General features: G+C 47.8%; 1 protein-coding gene across 3 annotated transcripts in view; it reads right to left on the bottom strand.

Moving 5' to 3' along the window:
• GRIN2B (glutamate ionotropic receptor NMDA type subunit 2B) overlaps nucleotides 1–22,899 on the bottom strand; it is a 222,031-nt gene that overhangs the window by 151,518 nt on the left and 47,614 nt on the right. For all 3 annotated transcript variants that reach the window (XM_054188128.1, XM_054188129.1, XM_054188130.1), the window contains one exon: nucleotides 19,831–20,259. In XM_054188128.1, coding sequence (XP_054044103.1) covers nucleotides 19,831–20,241 — 411 coding nt within the window. In that variant the 5' untranslated portion in view covers nucleotides 20,242–20,259. The remainder of the gene's footprint in view (nucleotides 1–19,830; nucleotides 20,260–22,899) is intronic.

Genomic DNA, 22,899 nt, shown 5'->3' with positions numbered 1-22,899 from the left:
CCTCTGCTGCATCCCCCCCTGTGACCCATCTGCTGCTCTGCTCGGCAAACCAGGCTCACTCCAAGCCATGCCCCACGCCTTGCTGCCTGCTCGCGGGGGTCTGCTCGAGCGTCCCCGTGCAGCTGGGCAGGCAGCGCTGGCGTGTCACAGACAGGAGGCTGACGGTAACATCAGGGCACTTCTACAGCAGCTATTCAGAACGTTGCAGCTTCCCAGGGATGGATACAAGATCCGCGCCTGGGTCAGAGAGTGCTAAACACCCGCCTGCTCGGCATCGCGGCCCAGAAGCTTGCGGTGTGCTTGCTAGAGGGATGCAGCAAAGGGACGAAAACCTAATAGATCAATGCCAATATAAACTGAAATTGCAGGGAAAAAGAATCACAAGGAGTTTTTATACCATAAGGGCAATTCTAGAAAGTTTCTACACCTCAGACTCGTGTATCACTTCTGGGGCACCTCAATGCCACTTCGTGGCATCACAGAAACGCTGGCAGGACGATGCCTTGAAGGATCCCCTCGCAATGAGACCATCACCAGCAGTCGATCTGATCAGCCAGCTGTGGCTGACCTTGGGGCTCTTGTTCCAGCACTGCGCTACCCTCTTACTGAAAAAAATTTTCCTGATGTCCAGTGAGCTCCCATGGCCTCTCATTACACTGTTTAGCACTACCAAGAACAGTTCGGCTCCGTCATCTTTGTAACTGCCCTTCAAACAGTGATGGGCACCTACACCTCTTACCCTCATCTCAGAGAGCAGAGTCTAATACAGCCCCTCAGGACAGCACAGGGCATGTTGTATCTGTGTCAGGGCCAGCTCAGTGAGACACTGCAAGTAATACCCACGGTCTACAGATCTTCCTTGTTTCCACTGGAGAGTCTCTGTTGAATTCCTTCCCCAGAGGGATGCAGAAGAAGCAAAAAAGGTATGAGAATGGATGACACAACTGGAAAGCTCTTCCTGAGAATCAGCTAAATAAATTACAATTCTCCTGCAGAAAAGTAACAGCTAGGGGGGAATATGGTAAGGACTTCTAAGCTCAGGGGCTGGATGGAGAAGGTGAAGAGGGAATAACTGTTAGCTACTTATTTCCAGTAAAAGAATGAGGGGATATCAAACGAGAATGCCAAGTGGCAAGTTTCCAACAAAGAAGAACTTCTTCACCCCATGAGCAGCTAAGTGATGAAACTCCTTGTCTCTTGGATGCGAAAAGCATGCATGGGTTCGTAAATGCCAAGAATGTGCATGTAGGTAAGTCTATGGAAGAAAACCCATCCAGTGCTACTAAACGCAAAGATACACCGACCAGCTTAGAAAGTCCCAACCCATAACTCACAGGATGCTTAGAGAGTATTCTGAGGAAGTATCACTAATTGATCCTCTATCAATTGCTGTTGGATGCAAAATACTGGGCTAAATCAACTTTTGATTTAAACCAGTTCACACATCATTACAAAAAGGTTTCTAAATTAACATTTACTGGACAACTTTAAGTGTACTGGGACAACATAGCAAAGTCCCTACCACTATGGGTCAAACCAATTTACAAGTCCACCCCTCTTTTTTTATTTAAATGCTGCATCATTAAACAGAATCAAGACTTTTGGCTTCCTGGAGAAAAGGAGTGTGCCTGATCACCCCATCAGTCCAGCGGGACATTACTGCCGTCCCACAGCAGCCAGAGGTGCAGAGCACCTGGGATTGAGCCCAAGGACTTCAGCCATGGCACATCACTCTGCTACGCTCTTCACTTCACAGGCAACTGCCCCCAGCTCTGGAGCATCTTTTACGAAAAACAGCAACGCTATTACCATGGCCAGGATGGAACAGGCTTTGCGGCCAATCATCTTCTCAACCAAAATGTACACCTTCATCTCCACTCCAAACATTCACAATCCATTATTTTTGCCCTCCCCTGATTTTCTGCCCTCTGCTATACATGGAGGTCCCAAAAATATCCCACGAGGTTAAAAACTGGTCTTGGGGTAGTAGCCCATTTGGCCAGGGGAAGAATGAGGAAGGAAGCCTCACCATATCACCTTTCCCATTCTGCCCTGATGGGTAGAAAACACTGCACCGTACTGCTCTGCCACGCGTCACCTCACACTGTCGTGATGACACTCCTCTGGGACAGCGGATCCGCGCCCAGCCCCTGACCTTACTCAGCCACCAGGACCTGCGCACTACGGGCATGCCTCCATTTCTGCGAGTTTCCAGTGCTGCCTGTGCCAACTCCTTTCTCTTCCTGCTCCCTTGGGTCGGAGGCATAGCCCAGGGAAGACAGTTTGGCTGGGGGCATTCCTGTGTCAGACTAATCCCAGCTGCTGCAGGGGCCCTGGGAGTCTGTCAGCAGCCAGAACGAACTGAGGTGGGTCTGACACGCCAAATCCCAAGCCAGCAAGGGAAATATACAGGTGCAGAAATGGTGTAAAGCCACTTGTCTGCTTCAGCGCGCTGACACGGACCAGGCATGGCTCAGCATGTCCGGGGACAAGGCCCAGCAGCACAACACCCCGAAAAGACAGATGACTCCTACGATCTTGCTGCAGGTGCCTGCCCCATAGAGGATGGGACCTTGGGAAGCCAAGGCTGTCCAACAGATTCGTGCATGCCAGCACATTTGTGTTCACCCCAGGTTTATTCCACTGGCTTTTCTAGTCCTCCAATATATTTTAAGCTAACCAGCTCTCACCCCAGCACCCAGCTCCAGACAGCCCCAGTTGCACGCAAGCAGAGACAAGGCAATGGCGTACCGAGGAGGGAGTAAGCACGCCAGGGTCACACACCTAGCCGTCCCCCGCTAAGCTCACCGCCCCTACACCTCTCCTACCCCTCCTCGCCCTGATCCTGCGGCGGGTTCGTTGAGGAGCACAAAGTTGGTCCTCGCAGAGCCGGCACACGCCAAGCTGGCACGGGCTTCAGAGGAATTAATTCAGACGGGCAAAGTCTGATCCCTTTCAGGGAGCGTGCGAGAGAGGAGGCAGCGCTCAGCACTTCAGACATCAAGGGAGAGTAAGAGAAAAAGAGATGAGAGAAAGCCTCGCATAGAAAAGGCAGCAGGAAAAATGTCCTAATTTGGAGAGACAGGCCTCATTGCCATGGCAACCCAGAATCGCCCCAGAGCGGACAGATCCGACTCTGTATGTGGTGTTAAACGATTCAACCATTAAGGGAAAATACTAAGGGGAAAAAAATAACGGGGCTGTGGAAGGGAAAGTATTTGGCAACAAAGATTTTTCCTCTGGGGCTACTTGGGCAACTAAAGTGAACCTTTTGAGTCTTAAGTTGTATTTTTCCCCCCCCATTTTTAGGTGCAGACACATTTTTGTGCATTTGCTTCGTTTCGGGAGAATGAGTCACTCCTTCCTCACTGCACTGCCTTCCCTCCCCAGCCTGCTGCTCACCAGCACTGGGGCCAGATCCTGGCTCCTCAGCAACAGGGGGAGAAATGGCAACTGGAGCCGCCATTCCTTTCTTTAAAGCCCCCTACAAAGACCTCCCAAGACATGGCAGAAGGCATGGGGACAGTGCAGGGTGGCAGCACATGTCACCAAGGAGGTGGCAACATGATACAGGGTGACAGTAGCCACCAGCAGCTCCAGCCTCTGGTCCGTGGCCTTGAGAAGGCACATTCGGGACATTTGCAGGAGAGCTGAGGGCTGCTGAGCACATCTGGACATGGGGTAAGCGAGAGAAGCAGAGGGAGAGATATGCTCACTAGAAGTCACACAATGCACGTATTGCTGGCTGAGAGGGGAAGATGCATCCCTGCGGTTGCTAATTATCTGATCTCACCCTGAGATCCGTCTGCCTGCTTTAGTCTATGAATTACTCTGAACATCACATCGAACACCCTCTTCCCACACACTCGCCTCCTTCCACCCTCACTCTTGGGGTACCCTAAGCCCTTCCTCCGCACTGCTGCCTCTTGTGGAACACCCCCATTCAGCAGGTCTCCTCAGCCTTTTCTTATCCCTGGCACAGTTCTGCCACCTTTTCTCAGCCCCCACGAGAAGTCCCACCCATTCTGCAGTGCTACCCCTCAAAGGGTGCTAGCACGTGGAGATAGACCGGTACAAAGAATAATAAGGCCAGGTGAGCAGCAAGGAAGGAGTATCAGAATATGACTTCATCCTCTGGAGGTTCCCTCTTTGTAACTGAAGGAACAAATCCCAGGGGATGAGTTCCCAGAGGACCGTCTCCTACAGATTCCCAAGTGCAAAGAGGTAAATTGATTGTCACAAGATCCTTGTCACCTTGTAAGTGTCTAAGCTACTTGTGTCAGCTCATTTCCCTACCCAATTTATTCATCAAACGGCAGCAAAATGTTTGGCCAAAAGGATTCCTTGATAGCAGGGATGCACGCAGCGTGGAGGAGGACAGGACGTGCCTCTGCAAGGGCACGGTTACGTAGAGACACAGCCACACATCTTCCACATGCTGTTACCCGTTCCCATACAAAACCACTTCTCCCTGGCCACAGAAACCCAAACACGCCAAGCAGGAAAATCCTTTTCCTAGTATTACAGTCTAGACTAGCCAGGAGAAGGGGAAACAAAAAAACTAAACTCGCTCCTCTACTACCAAACGAAAAAGCCATCAATGTATGATTTGAGAGATTTGTGTATTTTATAGCAGCGGCACGGCAGGAGCTGCTGGCTGGCTACTGGCACTCTGGAAGCACAAAATGCTTCCCCACAGCTTGTATTGTATATCACTGAGTGTTATTACAGGCACGTCTTAAGACATAGAGCAACGCACTGCTGGACCAGTACAGTGACCAGTGAGCAACACTATCGGATGGAAGCGTGACCCTAAGCACAGCGGGAGACAAATACCACTCACAAGCTCCGTTTCTCCTGCCGGCGGTCAGTACCACAGCATGTTTTTGCCAGCCCGTTTTGCCTCTGGCGAGAAAGCTGCCAGCCACCACTTCAGTTTATAACAATTAAGCAGATGAAACTTAAAATCCGCCTGTGCCCATAAAAATCTTCCAAGGGAACTCAGGCAAGGGCAGAGGGATCGGACAGGGAGAACGGCTGGGCCAAGCCCCAGTGAAGATGAGCCCCGTGGCCCCACGCCAGGACATGAAGACAGCGAAGGTTAACGGCAGCATGGCTCATTGGGGGAGAATGGACCATGGCCACGAGGAACGGCGCAGCCTGGTGAGGTCTCCAGCCATTCCCTAAATGAAGCTGTTCCACCATCTGCAGGCGAGCACGCTTTGGCATTAAACATTTTGCATGAAGGCCTAATTAATGGACCACAAAGTGACTTATTAAATCTAAATTAAGCAACCAACCGACTAGGAAACAAAATTACATCTCTGGCCAGGTAATGGCTGCATCGAACATTCAGATGTGCCCAAAGCCCAGCAAAACTCACCTGGCAGGTTCCAAATAAGCAAAAGTTTACCAAAAGATAATCAGAGACTTTTAAAACAGAAGAGAGGGCGGCCACATGAGTTTGGGGGTTCTGTCAGATGATCAAAACTAGCAGAAAGAGGAGGCTGGCTGGTTCGTCCTCTGTCCAGCTCCTCCCTATCTCCTTCCACCTCAGCAATGCTGTCTCCTGCAGGCATGCACATACTCCAAAACTGTGTCAGTCCCATTATAAATTATTTCACTGTTCAGACTGCAACTGCAGGAGATTAGCCCACAGAGCCAAGGAGCACTCGCTGCCCAGAGACCCGTCCAAAGAGTGCTGTGCACTTCCCTGCCCCGCATTTCATCTCATTACGCCTTTCGGACCTTCCCGTCTCTCCCCTTCCCAGGGGTTCAGCCCTTTCAGCACACCCCCACCTCTACATCAAGGGATACGTACACCCTTATTTTCACCGTCAGGCTGACTCCCCCTCAGCCCACCCAAGGCACCCGCTGGTTAAAGCGTGCCCTGATCTCCTTCAGTGCCGCTTGAGGAACCCAAACCACCAGAGTTTGCTGTAGCCTTGCCACAAGGTGAAGAATAAGGCTAGACAGAAAGCTCAGCCAGCCCAAAGGCAGAAATAAGTGGGGCAGAAAACAGATATCTGCTCGTCAGTTACGAAGAAAACCAAGGAACAATTCACATTTTAAGTGCAACTTTTAAGTCTCTGCATTGAAAATATAGTTAAAGGCACGTGCTCTCCTCTTCCACAGAGGATACTAAGGGAATAATCCAATTACTGCTGCTGCCATCAGGCTAATTTCTTTTCTCAAGAGGTCTGTTTTTTTGATAGAAATATTAAAATCTCCAAGCCTTGCGCCATGTTCTCCTTCAAAAGCTAACCGATAGGAGCACGCAGCGCTGAGCAAGTGCCTGTTCATGACTATGTCTCATTTGCTGCTGCTGTGATCCGAGCCACCGCGGCGGGGTAGCGTGAGTCACGGAGCGCACGCGTGTGTGCCGAGCAATAAGCGTGAACCGAACGTCCAGCCCCGAGAGACCGCGCCGCTTGCATTTACACCCTCCTCCGTGCGAATCTCAGGGCAGGACCACGCTTGGGGCGAATCGGAGTGAGCCACCCTGGGAGCGTGCGGCAGGGAGGGCGAGCACGCCGCAAGCATTTTTGGGGCACCGCTGCGCAAGGGTGACTTGTGCAGAAATCTCAGCTCCCGAGACGCTCCAACGCAGGGCTCTGCCCACCTTCCGCGTGTGCATTTTTAGCTTGCTTGCTTTAGGAAACAAGGCTCTTGCAAACCTCATGTGTGTGTGTTTGTGCGTGTGTGAGTCAGGCTTCCCAGTAACTCTTGAACCTGCTGGCCAGTTTCCACCTGATTTGACAAAGGGGCAGAGGACTCAAGGAGAATTAAATTCTTACAGTGCCGTACAAAATACAGCCCTCAACTGCGCGTAGTCCCAAGGCCTTTGTCTGGCCCCACAGCGGTATGATTCACCCACTCGCAGTCAAAGGCTCACTAGGCAATCAAATAAACTTCATCCTGACCTGGCAGCACGCCTGTAGCGGGCAGCCCCTAACACACAGAACCCCAGGGGCACCACAGTACATCTCACTTTTGCCTAGCCAGCGGGTATAAAAGACACAGTGGAAACTGGGAGAAAAGCGAGAGGAGACCTGGGGGAAATGGGGTTATTGTAGGGAGGAGGTGTAGCCAGCTCGTGAAAAATGGAAGCTGCTATGGGGACACCCACTTACTTGGTCTGTACATCTTCTAGTTGAAACAGGGCGGTGAGTGGAGGAATGACATCCTTTTAATGCCCCGGGTCCTCACCACTGGGGGAAGGATGAGTTCAGATCTTCTGAAATCTCTTCACACAGCTCAAGTTCTCTCTTCTGTGGACTCTCTGGTGTCTACTAAGGGCTGAGCTCACGTTGCTGTCTTAGTATATAATTCAGTTAAAGAGTCAATTAACCATGAGATGTGAAACCACTGAAAACAGGATTCATTCATTTGGGAGCTGACAAAATTACTTGTTCCATCGCCCTTCCACTCACTCTGTCTTCTCAGCAAGCTGTTCCAATGTCAGGTCATAAAATTAGCTTTAAAGTGTGCCAGATAGGGGGGAAGAAAAAAATAAAACCAAAAAAAACAGTCCGCTGGTGTGGATTTGCAAAAGCAATGAGGGACTGTGGGTGTCCATTCAGAGATGCAACATGAAAGGCTGAAAGGCTCAACTTTCAGAAGGTGGAGGTGCCCAGCATTTTTTCAAATTTGGGCTGCCTTAACCTGTCTCATGTTGGATGTCAAAAATAAAAAATAAAAAAAGGCACCTATAATCACTCTTCACACTCGGAACGCTGTAGCCTACTTCCTCGATCGCCGTCGTTTCCTGGGAGGTGGGCAGAGCCCATGCAGATACCAGGTGTCCTGCGCCTGGTGGCTTGGCAGGCAGCGCCGCGTGGAAAAGGCGCTCCACTCCACCAGCCCCGATGCCACCTGTTCCCAACCTTCCCGCCGCCCACCCAGCCCTGCCGCGACGAGGAACAGGCTGAGCCTGGCCCACAGCCCAGGCCGTGAAGGAGCCCAAATGGAGCCAGGCAACTTGGAGACGCGGAAGGCAGGCACTTCTGAGAGATGCTCTCCCCACACACCGTTATCTGGCAAATGCACCATTATCCAACAAGAGCCTCTGTCTCCTCTTCCCGAGCGACTGCCTCCTTTGTTAAGAATCTATTGACCCCCTCCTTTTTATCTACAGTACCTTCAGAAGAGGATCATCTTCCTTATGTTTCTGCTGAGCTCACTAGGTGGTTTGTGGGGTGTTTTTTTTAACTGTCTTTAGTAGATAACTAAAAGGTATTAGTAACCCTCAGCTCAGTGCATCCCCCGAAGGAAAGCGCGTACTCTATTCCCTTAACCTCCTTCCGTACCGCACCAGCAACGGGAGATTCCCTGCTCCCCACAAGCCTTTGTGAACTGGAAGTGATGGAAACACTGTATTTCCAGTGAGGGGAGTCTCAGCAAGAGGAGGACATCCCCTTCAGAGGGAAAACGCAATTATTTCAAGAGGGTCAGAGCTACGTGCGGTCACTTGAAAGAAAGAATATTTCTGGTGATAGTGATTTTACCTCGCACTCAGCCCCACGCAGGGTGTGTGAACCCTGTGATTTGGTAGGCTTAAATAGAAGTTAAGACAATAAAACCCTCCCAGATCTCTGACCTTCGATAAATGCGAAGAGCTCGTTAAGGCAGCACACCAAACATTGAAACTTCAGCTCAAGTAGGTTTGTGTCGGGGGGAGCCCCCACCAGTCAGGAGCCGCAAACCCTCGCCCCACACACCACATCCCCACGGGCAGCTCTGCCCCAGCTGAGGTGACACCACACGTTGCTCCTGGCCAGGTCCCCGCAGGCTCAGCAGCCTCGTCCCTTAGCCCAGGGCGGGCAACCAGCGACGTGCGAGGCTGTCACAAGCCTCTCCCCAAGCTTCGCCTCCCCTTACCCACTCGTCCGTGACGCGGTAGAGACAACGCTAGACTGAATGTTCGGCTGCGGTGAGAGGATCACCAGCTTGTCAAGCTGGTGATGTGGAGAACGGTATTAACTGAGTAATTAAATCATTTCTGTAATTACTCTCACACAGCTATAAATAATGTAAGCCCACACGTTCTCTCTGGAAGCCACAATAGCGAGAGAAGAGAGGGTGAGGAATGCAAATGAAAAAGGAGAAATAATAATAATAATAATAAAAACACTTAACATTTATATAGCACACTGCATTTTCAAAGCACAGTGCAAACAATAATTAAGAAACAGGTAGAGTGACAGACGGGAGAGGGTGAGAGGAAGGGAAGCAGGAGAAGGGAAAGCGGGGGAAGGGGGGCAGGCGCGGAGCAGGATTTGAGACCCAGCAAGGCTGGCAGCCCTGCGGACATGCCGTGTGGCTCTTCACCCCACACCTCCGCACTGCTGGTAAGGACATAGCTCTGCCTCTGCAGAAAGCCAGCAGCAGAGCCATCGCCCGAGCGGCAGCCGAGACAACGCGCCGCACTGCACGAGTACACACCTGGAGGAGCCGGCATCTCCATCACAGAGCACCCTCCTAATGGCTTCTGCCTGTCCCCTCCAGCGCCGAGGCTTGGCAGTGGCCACGCTGGCCCCCAGCCAGGCAGCTGGTGGAGGCTGTGGGGGGCTTGTCCCCTCCTCCTGGGAGCTCTTCCCTCCCCCCACCAGGTCCGATGCCCCGGCACAGGGTGTGCTGGCTAAGCCGAGCCAGCCCCAGGCACGCTTTGGGAGACCCACTGGCCTTCCCCCAGGGGGGAGCACTGATGCCAGTGACCCCATCCTCCTCCCAGGGAGCCATTTCTGACTCCCTTTGTGGCTCAGTGCAGAGCAGGGAGGGAATATTTCTGTCTGAGCGGAGGGGGAGGCAGCGCTCACAGGGAGAGCATCGCTGCCCCATCCCACAGCCCTGTGCCCTGCCTCGGCCCAGGCCTGCTCTCCTCACCCAGTTTCCACCCGACAGGCTTTCCATGCCCGTTTCACACCCCACGTCTTGTTTGCTCAGCAGTTCTGCCACCCCCCTCTCTGCTCCCCGGCTCTTGCTCCCATGGCATGCCAGGCAGCATCACCTGCGAGGGCAGCGTCGCCTGAGCAAGCACACCTCCTCCTCTTACCTCTCCCCCTCTCCGCCTTTTCCTATTCCCCATCTCCTGCTTCCCACCTTTTTCCACCTCCCCTGCCCATCTCCTTGTTTCAGGATCTCTTCCAGATGCTCCCCCTCTGCACTGGCTTCTCATCACACCCTGCGCGCTTCCCCACCTCGCCCACATTCCAGCCCAGATCCCCTCCTGCACAGCGCATTTCTCCTGGCCACATCCCACCGGGACCCCACAGGAGCGCTCCAGCCCCCAGGTCCAGGTGCAGTTTCGAAGCACAGTTTGCAAGGGCAAGATCTTTTCAGGATATGTGGCAAACATTTAAAAAGACTCTGCTGCGCATACACAGTTTCTCATGCTTATAACAAGGCCAAAGTTGGGGCAACCTATGCAGTGGTAGCAAAAGCACATTTCTGGTTAAAAGTCCTCCCTTTCAAGACACCCCCTCCAGAGCTGTGCTCTGAGGACCTGCGGTGATCGGGCAGAACCTTTGGAGGAAAACGTGCCAGCACTTGCAACACAGGTAAATCGCCTATTTTCCTGCACCACGTTTTCAGAGAGAGCTGGTTTATTTTCCAAATAAGTAGCGAAATAAATCAATCAGCTTGAGGCATACACCTGGCACAGGAAACTTTGCTCAAACAGTCATAGCCTGGCAAAGTTCCAGGAAACCCCCAAGAGGATCTTATAATGGAGAATGCTGGGCAGGCTTACAATAGACGGTACTATCAGCCCTGCATACAATAAGCTCTCCTGCGTGCCACAGCTATTCAGCCACCTCTAATGGGGGTTACAGCTTCTCCTCCCGGAGTCCAGATTTTTATATCAAGCATTGTATTTACTTCAGCTAGAAAAATCCATTAATTGCTCCCTAGCAATTAGGTAGCCTTTGCCTTTTGTAGAGCTCAAAGTACTTTACAAAAAAATTGTTACAGTCTTCTTGCAAAGGGCAAATTGCTATAGACAGAAGTCGAGCAGCTGTCTTAACGTCACGTTTTATAGCAGAGCAGTGAGGACTCGGGTCTACTAGACCCGGTTGGTTCTGCTGGCACCCTTTAGATCAGCCCTCCTCACTGTGTGTGCCTGCCTTTTTTGCTTTTTTCCTGCCCACTTTTAGACTCTCCATGTCCTTCATTCCTTCTTCCCCCTTCCTCTGAAACATATTGTTATTATCAGGAACCTCACAGATACACAGCTAGAAGCTATTACCAAAGCACAGAGAAAAATTGCCTCAACAGAGCCTTTCCGGTATTTTTTTTTAAGTCACTCTCAGAACTTACTCTCTTTTTTTTTTTCTTTCTTTCTTTTTTTCCTCCCCACGATCCTAGATTCAGGAGAAGTTTTTCTGTCTGTCCCTCGTCTTCTTCATCCTCTTTCTCCTCCACTCTAGCTATATAACACATTCTCCAGTGCTTAGCTCAGCCCTGCTCGAACACAGCTGAAGCAACATGGTTTCCCCGCTCTTCCCTGAAGACACTAGAGCACATCCTAGTAAAACTCAGTGTGTGAACTTTTTTTCTTGATACACATATATATAATTTAATATTATAATTTAACATATCATAATATATCATTTAAAAATCTTTTCTCGACTTTATCCTGTCGCTCCTACTTCTACTTCTGGCAGGTACACCAAGCATTATTTTCTCTAATCTCGGTCTACCTCTATTCACTGTGTATGTAAATCATACCCTGACTCATTGTTCAGCCAATCTACAATACGCACGTATGGCTGCTTCAGTCCTTCTTCATGTATCAGCTCCTCCAGACCCTTAACAGAGTCACAGACTACAATTAGATCTTTTCCTGTACCCTGTTTTTTATCCAGCCTGCATATATGTAATTCCCTTAACTTCCTTCATAATCCATCCCCTCCAAACTTGGTCAATGAGGCAAATAAAAGGCAAAGAGAATAAGAGATTCCCTGGAAAGAATTGTTTCTCTCTGTCCCGCGGTTACTGGGGAATGACACTCGGATCTAAAGCAGCAGCATCGGGCAATTTCACACTCTGTGTTTTCAATTTCATTTTGAGGCCAGTTTAGGGTAGGGACAAATTTGAGTGTAATTAATTTAGATTTTGTGAGACAAGTAACCGCTTGGGGTTGTAATAAAGGACTGCCTGCTCCAGAATGAAGAAACTAATCTCCTTGTCCGGCTGGGGATGGCACAAATTGATTTAATACTTTTGTGTTGGGCTTTTTTGTTTTGAAGAAAGGGGTTATAATAATGATTATAAATAACTATGGGTCCGATCGCATCAAGCTCCTAGATTTTTTTTTTAGATAAGCACTGGTAGATTTGTAGATACCTAAACATCACCTGTGTGAAAATCAAGGTTAGAAATCTAGCAAGAACGAACTTGTTCACAAAAGCCCCATTACTTGCCCGATCCAAGCTGGGTGGAAATCAACATTTTTCTCACAAATATTTCAATGCTTCTATTTCCAGGTAGACAATGGCAACACTGCATTTAAACATTAGTAGGAAAGAGGTTAGTTCAGCTCCTCTTTCCCTCAGGTAGGTTGCAGCGTTTGCGTTCAGAGCCAGGCAAGGAAAGGTCTTCTGTCACTCAAAAGAAAACATCACTATAACAACAGAAGAAAACTAACACTCAGTACTCCTGGAAGAAGAATTCTATGACCCAAAATAAAGCAGCTTATAAATAGCTACAAAAGGCTGATGTAAAGGAATCAGACTTCAGTTTTGCTTGGCGTTTGTTGTCTGGGACAACTTCTGCCGAGGGAAGGCATCTGCGCCTCCGTGTAGTTGTTTTCTCCTTCAGCATCCTCCCCCTGCCCCAGCACTGCCACTGCCCAGAAGCGCCCCAGGGCGCCTTGGCAGGGTGTCAGCCTCGCCAGGGTCCCTCCAGGTTTTCTCCTCCCCAACCCCGTGACACTCAAGCTCAGATGGTGCCTTCAAACTTCAGGTGTCCAAGGCTCTGCATTTCCAAGGCTCAGGGCAGATATGAAGTGCATGCAGTAGAAATTATTAGGGGGGGAAAAGTGATGGGGAATATATCAGGAAAATTCACATTTTGTAAGATTTTTTTTTTTTAAAGGGGATTTCTTGTTGCTTTTTTTAATGTGACAAAAAAAAAACCCTCAGTATTTTTTTTCTTATGACTCTTGAAAACAATACTCACAAAAAAGTGAAAGCTTGAAATGGAGTTCTTCCCAAGCAAATGGCAGATAAAGTAGAGGGAAACTTTAAAAAGTAAAAAGCAGACTACTTAATAGGATATTTAATAAAAGAAACAATACATTTCTTCGAAAAGTAATTTTTTTCATTGAAATAATATTAAGGCGAGTATTTGAGCTTTTGTTTAGAAAATGAGAGTTAACATTGAAGGATTTAATGGCCCTGGGGAGACGTTAAAGCTCTTAAAAGTTCATTTCCAGGTTTCCTAATATTTGAGGGATTTTAAGCGCTGTAATTTATTTGTAAAGTAATAAATATTGTTCTAGGGAAATTCTCAGATGTTAATTAAACTCCACAGAAATACACTACCTGTGTTCCCTTTCTTTATATGAAAAAATGTAATTTTGTATGGACAGATTAGCCACAGATGTAAATATAAATTACGGAACCACCTGGCCTGTTATTACATGTGTATACTCAAGGGAAAAACGACACTGGCGTGCAACACTGGCTTTTATTCTCTGTATCTCTGTGACCTACCTTTCTTCTCCCTCCCCAGCTTTTGCAGCAGACTCGTAGTTTGAGGACACGTAATATTCAGTTCATTATTTGTGAGCTACACAGAGCTTTCGTTTGACAGCAAAAGGAAACTGAGTACCAAAAGCAAAAGTGTATTAATGACGTCTTCAATAAAATTATTAAAAGCTTGTAGGGAAACTGCTGATATTTTTTATTTTATTTTTTAAAATCAAACTCATCTTTGCTAATCACTAGATTAGTCTAAGACACATTTAAACTATTACTATCATGAAATGCAGTTTCAGAGAAGTGAAAATGCTTTGTGAAATTACATGAACTGTATATTGTTTTGCTTTGGAGGGAAAAAATGGATAGAAATCTAACAGAATTGAACCATACTCTTTCAATGTTTGCAGATCAAAATGTGTCTTATTCCCCCTCCTCCCCCCTTCTAAGCAGCATTTTGTTTGGAATTTATTTCACTTCAGTTCATATAATCCATTCAAAAGGAACTTTTCGTTTTGGTTTTGTTTTGGATTTTTTTTTTTTTTTAACTGAATTTCCTTCACACAAGGGCTCTGCAAATTTCAGATGTCATCCCTAGTGGAAATGAAACAAATTTACATCCAAAAAATGAGGTTTGCATTCCCCATGCATCTCTATTATTTAACCTTTGGAAACCTGAGAGTGAAAGTGCTTTCCTTTTAATTACAGATGTTCTGCTTTTAGCAGCACTGTCCCGGCGTCTTTGACTTTGTCCTGGTTTTCAGCGGGTATCTAGGTGCTCAGCTTATCCAACTAGTTTTGGCTTCCCTGTACCTGCAGCATCACTTTGCTGCACTCTGACCGGCAGCTGGATTTCCTCCCTGGTGCTTTACACCTGTTGTCCCAGTCTGGGCTTGCTCCCCACCAAAATACCAAAGAATATCATTGGTGCAGCTGCATGGCCCTGGCATGAAGCGATCACAGCAACCTCCAGTATGGAAAAAGAGAGAGAGAGAGAGAGAGAGAGACAACCTGTCTGGAAACCTTTACAGAAAACAAAAAGAAAGGGGACGTGGATTTATGAAGTGGGGATGGAAAGGCAGGGGAAGAAACTGCAACTTTGGCGCGAACAGGGGAAAAAGAGCAAGGTAGTGGAGAGAGTAGCAGAAAAAGTCAGCTCTATGCTGTGTGAGAAAAGAAGGAGAATCTGGCCTAGATGGGATCACGGATTTTAGATTTCAGGTTAGTTTCATGCAGCTTTTATACAGATTTTATTACGGCGACAGCCCAGTTGAATAGACTGTTCTTTCCTATCATTTTATTTCCATCAGTATGGCTACCCCGTGCAGGCAAGCCCTGGAGAAAATAGCAAGGGATGCAGAGAGAGAAGAGAATGGTTTTCAGCTGCAAAAACATAATCATGCTCTTCTTCCAATGTTTTTTCCTGGGTGCTGCCTGTGCACCATTGTGTTACTATAAAGCTGCACAGGACAAGAAGCTTTGGCAAAATAACGTGACTGTGGAGAAATAGCGAGGGACAGTTCCACCAAAAATGATGGTCACCGGCTGTGCTATAAAAGAACATAAGGCATTTTCTACTTTTACCTTTTCTGCTTTCATTACCACCAAGCTGACTTTTTCTGTTATTTTTAAAAAATTAATAGGCTACCATTACAAAACAGACCAGTCAGCCAAATGCTGTGGTCATTTTTTAGGCAAGAAGCTAAATTGTTTCCAACACTGTAAGTGTCCTAAATCTGAACAACAATTTGCTTCTCTCCTAAGGTACCTATAAACGTACATTGTTATTGTTATTTCCTTTTCCATGACTGCTCCTTTACCTTCTAGTTCTGGGCAGAAGCGATTTTAGGTAATATTGAAAACATAATGAAGAAAAGCCCAGCCCAGATTTCCAGTCTCAGGTCTGCAAACACAAGATACTGGTTTGTGTGATTTATCTGCACTGAAGCTTGGTTTGCAGCCTTGAAGGTTTCCTTCCACCATCAGTCTCCTATCACAGAGCATCCTCACCCGTCAGCCATTTCCACACCGTGGTAGGATTGAATTTCTGCTTTCAAAACAACTGGGGGGAAAGGAGAAATTATTTTAAACACTGGAATGGGAGCAGATATGCTCACCAGTCACGAGTGCATTGCAGTCCTCTGGACAATGCAAACTAATGCTTAAGATCAGGCAACACAAAGCTATAAAAAGAAAGGTCATTGTGGCAACTTCAGGCAAACTGAAGAGACCAGAGAGCTCCCACGAACAAAGGTCTTGGATCACAAGAACCTAACATTTGTGATGGCGCACATTTCTCTCCTCTCCATCTCATCTATTCCACATTAAACACAGATCATCAGTGATCCACGCTATTCCCTTTCTCATCAGAGGTCCATGCGAGATGATGGTATCATCTTAGTCCCTTCTCATGGTGTCAGCACCAGAACAAGGACCGGGTGTTTCCTTGTAGGGTTGAAGCAGTGCAATCGCTCGTCTACCCTGCCCCACAGCTGCAGGGCTTGCTCCTCTGAGAGGAGCTACCACAGGGGCTCTCGGACCCCCTCAGCCATCACTCCCAGGCCACCCAGACCCGACAAAACAACTGCTGCAGTTCATGCTGTTTGGCGTCACTGCTGGCACATTCTTCAGAGACTAAAGGGACTGAACTGGCTGTGACAAGACTCTGCCTCAGCAAAGTGGTCTCCCCAGAGCTTGAGTGAGGCACATCATGTGTCTGTGCTTCACCGTTTTCCTGGAACTAAACCCAAATCGCAGTGTGCACACAGATCATCTGGTCATTTTCTTCTGATGCCAAATTAGGCAGAGATTAAATGTAACACTTTATAACAGCTAAACAGGTGGGATTAGAGACATGAGCACCGAGGAGAGAAACAACAAAAATATATGCAAATTCCTATATACTTATTTTTCAGGGGAAAAAAGATAAAACACAGGGAAAACAAGAAGACATATAAACATTACCTACAAAATCTAATCAAATGCAATATTAAAGAGCATGAGCTTGAACAAAACAATCGTGAAATCCAGATGTTACACTTTCAGCAACATACCTCCACCTGCTATGTTACACCTAGGGCAGGATTCATAGCATTTAACTTGAGGCATCATGAGCAAGTCGAGGTACAGCCTTCTTCAGTAATCAGCGGGGAGACGCAGGGCTATCCCGTGGGCATTTCACTGCACCCTGAGATGGGTGGGGTGAATTGTCCTCAGGTGGTGCCTCCTTCCCCACTGATTGTAACGATGCTGAGACCTCCAGCTGGCAGGTAGCAAAATTCCAGATGCATGTTAACTGAGATAAAGCCAGCCTATGGTGCACATTATACAATATTTATATTGTATAGATATAGATATATTGTATAAATATACAGGAGAGAAGAAAATTCAGGCTTGAAATCTTTTTGTTTTCCTTTTTTTTTTTTGCCTGCCCCTTGGTGTCTCAATTTACTAGCTACACAGTATATTACAAGGCCCTTTTTACTCATGGATCCAAATTTCCTCCCAGACACACTTATTAAACCCTCATTGAAGGTGAAACAGAATTTCACATGCTACTCCAGGGAAGGTGGTTTGACTTGATGAGTCCTTTTGCATTAACCTCCAGAGAAGAAGGGCTTATCTGTCACACCAAGGCATTAGCGGTTTGCAGCGTTCGTTACGTTTGCGTTGGCGCTACCGATCACAAATGCACAGGGAGCATAACGAAGCTGTAAGTGCAGGTTTGAACCTGTGAAATGCTGAGCAAGTTCAATCACAGCTGACTGCTGTGGGCGTTGAGGGGATGCTGAAAGAAGCAATCCGTGCCTGCAGGATCAAACCCCAGCCACACAACTCATCTGCAAAGAACATGACTAAGAGTCACTAAAAGCAAAGCCTCTGTCAAGACCTTCTGTGGAAAATAGACTGTTTAAGGACTTACCTGGCTGATTTCAGTATTTTAGTAGAATATCAATGTATTTACTCTCTACCATATTTTAATTCAATTCATCAAATAAATATTATCCATTAAAGATTACACACCTGCGGATCAGAAGCTGTAAAGGTCAGCCTTTTCAATTTATGTTTAAAAGAAATCTTGGCCTTTCCTAAAACTGCAGATCTTTGTATGTACTCTGCTTCTCCTGCCCGCAAAACTACCCAAAAAAAAAAAAAAAAAAAAAAAAAAGGAGCTTGGTAAAACAGAGGTCTCCATTCATAAGGCCTCCACCTTTGAGCTCCCTGTGGGTTGCCTGCCCGCCAGAACGCTCTTTAGAAGTGAGCCAGTGGGGTACACAGGGCAGTCGCGGGAGATGCTGCCTTCCCAAGGAGAGACTAGAGACAGGTAGAAAGAAAAATCTTTGCAAAGTTCAACAGGCCAAATTTCTCTTTGAATTACAGCGGCGTAAATCTGATCTAATCCTGCCAAAGGCAATGGGGCTATGCTGGATTTGCGCTGCGGGAATCTGAAATCAGAATTCGGCCTGCCACGTTCAAAGTCACAAGGACCTTTTCCCAGTGCTTAGGAGGTCTGGCATCAGTAACACTTAGGCTTGTTCAAAGAAGATGTAAAATGCCACCATAAATGTGAAATGCAGCACTCAAGAAATGCTTCAGACCTGCTTTGCACAGACATCGATAACCATGCAACGCAGGAGGCAGGAGAGCATCGAGATGCAGCATTGCTGCCTGACTGTCTCCCAAGACAGAAAAGCTTTATTGTGGGTGGAATGGGGCAGAGTGACTTTAGCACATGTGCAACTATTCAAGGAGAGAGAGGGAAAAAAAAATGCCTGTGATGATTATTTTATTCAGTGACTACTTTAGTTCAAAGGCTGATACGAGAAAATAACACTGCATATTAACTGTATGTTATTTGGCAACTGAACAGTTGGTCAAAGAATGAGAAAATAATTTGTAATTAATTTATTCCCATCCACTCACCTACAATAACCTGCACTGGATTATTTATTTACAAGGTAAATAAAACAGAAAGTGCCTGGATTTCTCAGCCCACAAGATCTCTTTCTGAGGAAAAGCCGCCACTGCGGCCAGCTTAATTCTCCCCTTTCGTTCAATTAGACCCAATTCTGCCTAGTTAAATGTTTCAGATTTGCTTAAGAGTGACCTGTAAAAGGAAAAGGCTGTTGGCTTGTGACCCTGTTTACTTCTTTGAGATGCACAAAGTGTGGTCAAGAGGGTCTTCTCAACAAAGGGCTTGACCCTGACTCTGTCACCTGCAGGGAAAAGGACAGCCTGCTTCTCTCGGGTATTCCCACTGGCCCACAGCAGCCCAGAGGCCACTGTTAGCCACACCATGTGGCCAAATGCACACTCCCGTCGGGGTCTCCTGTTCCTCCCAGGGGGAAGACTTGCGTCAGGTCCAGCTGCACCCCACGGAGGCTCCCCTAAACTGAGAGTTACCAGCTGGCCAAAGGTGCTGCTTCCTCCGCACCTTTCCCTGTTCAAAAGCAGTAGTGGGAAGGCTCATTTGTGCAGTAATTCCCCAGAAGACTGGGTGGGGCCTGGGAAAACAGTGAAATGTCAGGGATGTGAAGGAATAAAGTAGTGCAGTGGAAAAAAGAAAGCCTTAGCTGGACTGGTTCAGACTGGTTAGTTGCTTTAGCTAACACCTATTTAACTTCAGGAGCTAATGAACACTTCTGAGAGAGGACGGCTTTATTAAAGATTCAATTATTTTCCAATTAAGATGTAAGAGCTGTATTAAATGTCCCTGAAAATACCACAATGTCCTCCAGCTGCATGCAGGAAAAACCCAAGCTACCATCCTTGGCTCTTCTAAGGTAAAACATAGGCAAAAATAAAACCTTTAAAAAAAAATCACAATTGTCAGGGGCTCTTTACCCTTCCTAAGGAAGAAGAAAAGGGCCGATTCTTTTGCAGCTCTCTTCTACCTGCTCCTTTCCCTCCTCGGTTTTTCCCTGTTGCAGATAATTCCACATGATTAATAGGCTCTTCTCAGCGGTGCTACACACAGTTAGCTCTTTTAATCTCCCTTTGAATCTGAGACTCTCTAATCCCCCAACCCTTCGGCCCCATGAGACTACACCTGAGGATCACAGAATAAGATATTTCTTTCTGTTTTAAGTTTCGATCTGCAGGTCTGTGATAGAAGGAAGCTCAAATTTACCTTATCTGCCATGATCATAGAGGAACCTCCGTGGATGCCCAGGATGGGAGTGAGGGTCTGGGCAGAGATGAAGTCCAGGATCTGGGCAATGGCTTCCTGGTCTGTGTCATCAGCGAATACCACCCCTTGAATCTTCCGGTCTGACATGAGGTCACAAATGCGGGTGATGATGCTCTTGGGATCTGTCTCATTCATGGCCACCAGCTCCACCCGAGGCACCACTGAGAGGTGGTGGAAGTCATCTTTCTCGTGGGCATCTTTGATGGCCACTTCGTCTGAGGTCCCCACCAGGATGACCGCAATGCCAATGCTCGGGTGGCTTTTCTGGGCATGGGCCCCGCTCCCTGTTGTCGCGAGGACTGCCAGCACCAGCCAAAACCTTGGAGAGTAGCACTCCACCCTGGGCCTCATCTTCGGCTCTTACACTCCCTGAGCAAGGACGAAAAAAAAGGAAAGGGGGAAAGTAAGAGAAAGGGAAAGTGATTAATTGACAAGTCAATCGTGCACTCAGCCTTCAAGGCAGATCCATTGATCTTCCTCAGCCACTACCCCTCTTCCCACCAGTCCTTCTTGCCTGATGCCCAGCCCTTTGGCTACATTCACGGCTCTGCTAAAGTCAGGGGAGGGTCAGACCAGTCCAGCCTCTACTTCAGAGTTTGGAGTCACTTCAGAGAACAGCTGTCAGCAGAAGATGGGATTATGTCATCTCTCAGGTCCCGTGTCACTCTGAGACCCAAGTCAAAAGTGATAGAGAATTGTCCTTTGACGGCTGATCAGCTGTCTTTGTGAAACTAATTGCTTATGTCAAGCCCATGTCTAAGTGCTCACCCTCAACACCAAGGAATTACTGTTGCTTGTGATCAGTTTGGCCTCCTGATGGAGGTATAGGCAGGGAGGCTGGAGGGACCAGGCAGATACTGACTCCCTTTTACTTTCTTAGCCCCTCCAGAATAAAGGGAGGACAAATGGACAAGGCCACTCGATGTCTATGTATGTGTGTATCCATTGCATACAACCTTCCTACCGCCAGGACACACACATCTCCAGTCTGTAGTACAGTCAGCCATACGCCTTTCACCCATACAAGGTCCATTGCTTTTTAAAAAGCCTGGAACACAAAATTTCCTGGTGGTCGTGGCCAAAACTGGATCAGTGCAGTGTGGGGAAGACATTCCCTGTGAGCCCATACAACAGCTACTTTTGCCCAGAAGCAGAAAGACCCACACAGCTTGCAAAGGTTCACCCTCAGCTACTACAGCCAGGGATGTTACCCTGATGTTTTCCCTGAACACGTCCACTTTATTTTGTAATCATAACAGCAGAAATGGAAAAACCTGATGAGGTCATCTCTCCAGCCCCTGCCTGAGCGGGACTATTCCCTGTAGGATTGTTCCTAGCTCTTTCTTTATTCAGTCTCCTTTTAATAATAGTTCACATTTTCGCAGCGCTTTTCATCCTCCAAGCACTTTACAAGCACTAACGGATTAATCCTTGCAGCACCTATGCAGTGTAAATACCAGAACCCCCCCGGTCTGGGGGCAAAAACAGAGCAGCATCCCCCCCTCCGTCCGCCCACCACCCCTGTGGGAGGCAGCACTGCTCCATGTGCCCACTCAGGGCCATGCTGCTGCCCCAAGGAGATTCCAGGCGTTTCAAACTAAAGACAACTTGCCCTCAGCGCAAAAGGTCCTGCTCAACTATTCATGCCCATAAGTATGTTCTTCAGCAGCCAGCCGCACCTGGAATAAATACGCATGGAAAAAAGCCCTCTGCTGCTTTGCGCTACGCCTCTGGCCTCGGAGGTCCAGAAACCGTACCCTTCCATGCTGGGAAAAGGTGGAAGAGACCACATCTTGCCCTGCCCACGAGAACACGTAGGCTCAGCACCTGCTCCCTCATTGCCATGCTAAGCAGATAGAACGTATCCTGCATTGATATTACCAGATAAATAAGCAGATAATAAAATAGATAATAAATATGCACCGGAGGAACCAAATCCACTTAGGAGGCTGAAAGGGACCACGGGTGTGAAGCACCAATCGATTCTAAATTCTCTGACGGATCCACTTTCTGAGAGATGCTCACAAGGAGAACCAAGAGACTTTGAGAGTTTGGCAAAATGAACAGCTAACTTCATTCCGGCAGAACTGTTATCCTCCAATTACGAGTCACTAAATTAGATTCCTTCACAGTGAAATGCAGTCCCCACTCCTGCAATGCTTTATTAACTTTAATGCACTCTATACGCTCTCTGTCTCTCACTCCCTTGCTCACTCACTTTAATGCTATATTTGTTCTCTTTAAAATATGTCTCCTGTGATCCCTCTGCATAGTCTCACACAGTATATTACGCTTGGTTAGGCAATGGCTAGCTGCGATGCCCAGGGAGCAGAGTGTGGGTTTTTTCCCAGCCCCTCTCCCACCAGGAATACTTTACGGGGCCTTCCAACCCAGGGCTCGGATAGCAGCGATGCAGGAGCTATGCAGGCAATCGTGGCAGCTGTCTGCCTTCACACCCAAACTTCTCCCACTGGGAAAAATCCTGGCCAAGAAACCCGTTCCCTTCTCTTCACCTGCATCAAAGCCAACAAATCTCCAGCATCAGAAAATCCAAGCAGCAGAGAAGAGCCCAGATCCTGAAGAGCACTTAGGTGTCAATCTGCTGGATGTCTAGCACATGGGATGTGCCCCCAAGGGAGATTTTTCCATTCAACACAAGGTGATGGAGTTCCCTGTACAGTGCCAGATCCTCTGACTTTGGCCAGATATGCAGGGAGCAGCCAGGGCTAGGAAGAGGCTAATGCAAAGAGGAGGTCATCAGTGCCTCCACAGTCAACCTGACATCTCCAATTTGGATCCTCAGTCATGAGCCGGTTCAGGCAGAACAATGCTTAGATAACCCATGTTGTACCACCCAAGACACCTCTCCCTCCGCCTCTCGCTCACATGTAACACTTCTGTCAGGCTCACGATGTGTTTCAGGTGCTCCATGGGCAGTCTGCACACCAGGGACCAGTGGCCATCTGGGGGAATGAGGAGGAACCAGGTCCAGGCTGGGCTCCCTAGTCT

The sequence above is a fragment of the Rissa tridactyla genome, chromosome 1 (genome assembly GCF_028500815.1).
Source record: "Rissa tridactyla isolate bRisTri1 chromosome 1, bRisTri1.patW.cur.20221130, whole genome shotgun sequence".
Lineage (NCBI taxonomy): Eukaryota > Metazoa > Chordata > Aves > Charadriiformes > Laridae > Rissa > Rissa tridactyla.
Note: the sequence above shows the minus strand (reverse complement) of the source record. Positions and strands in the feature narration are given on the sequence as shown.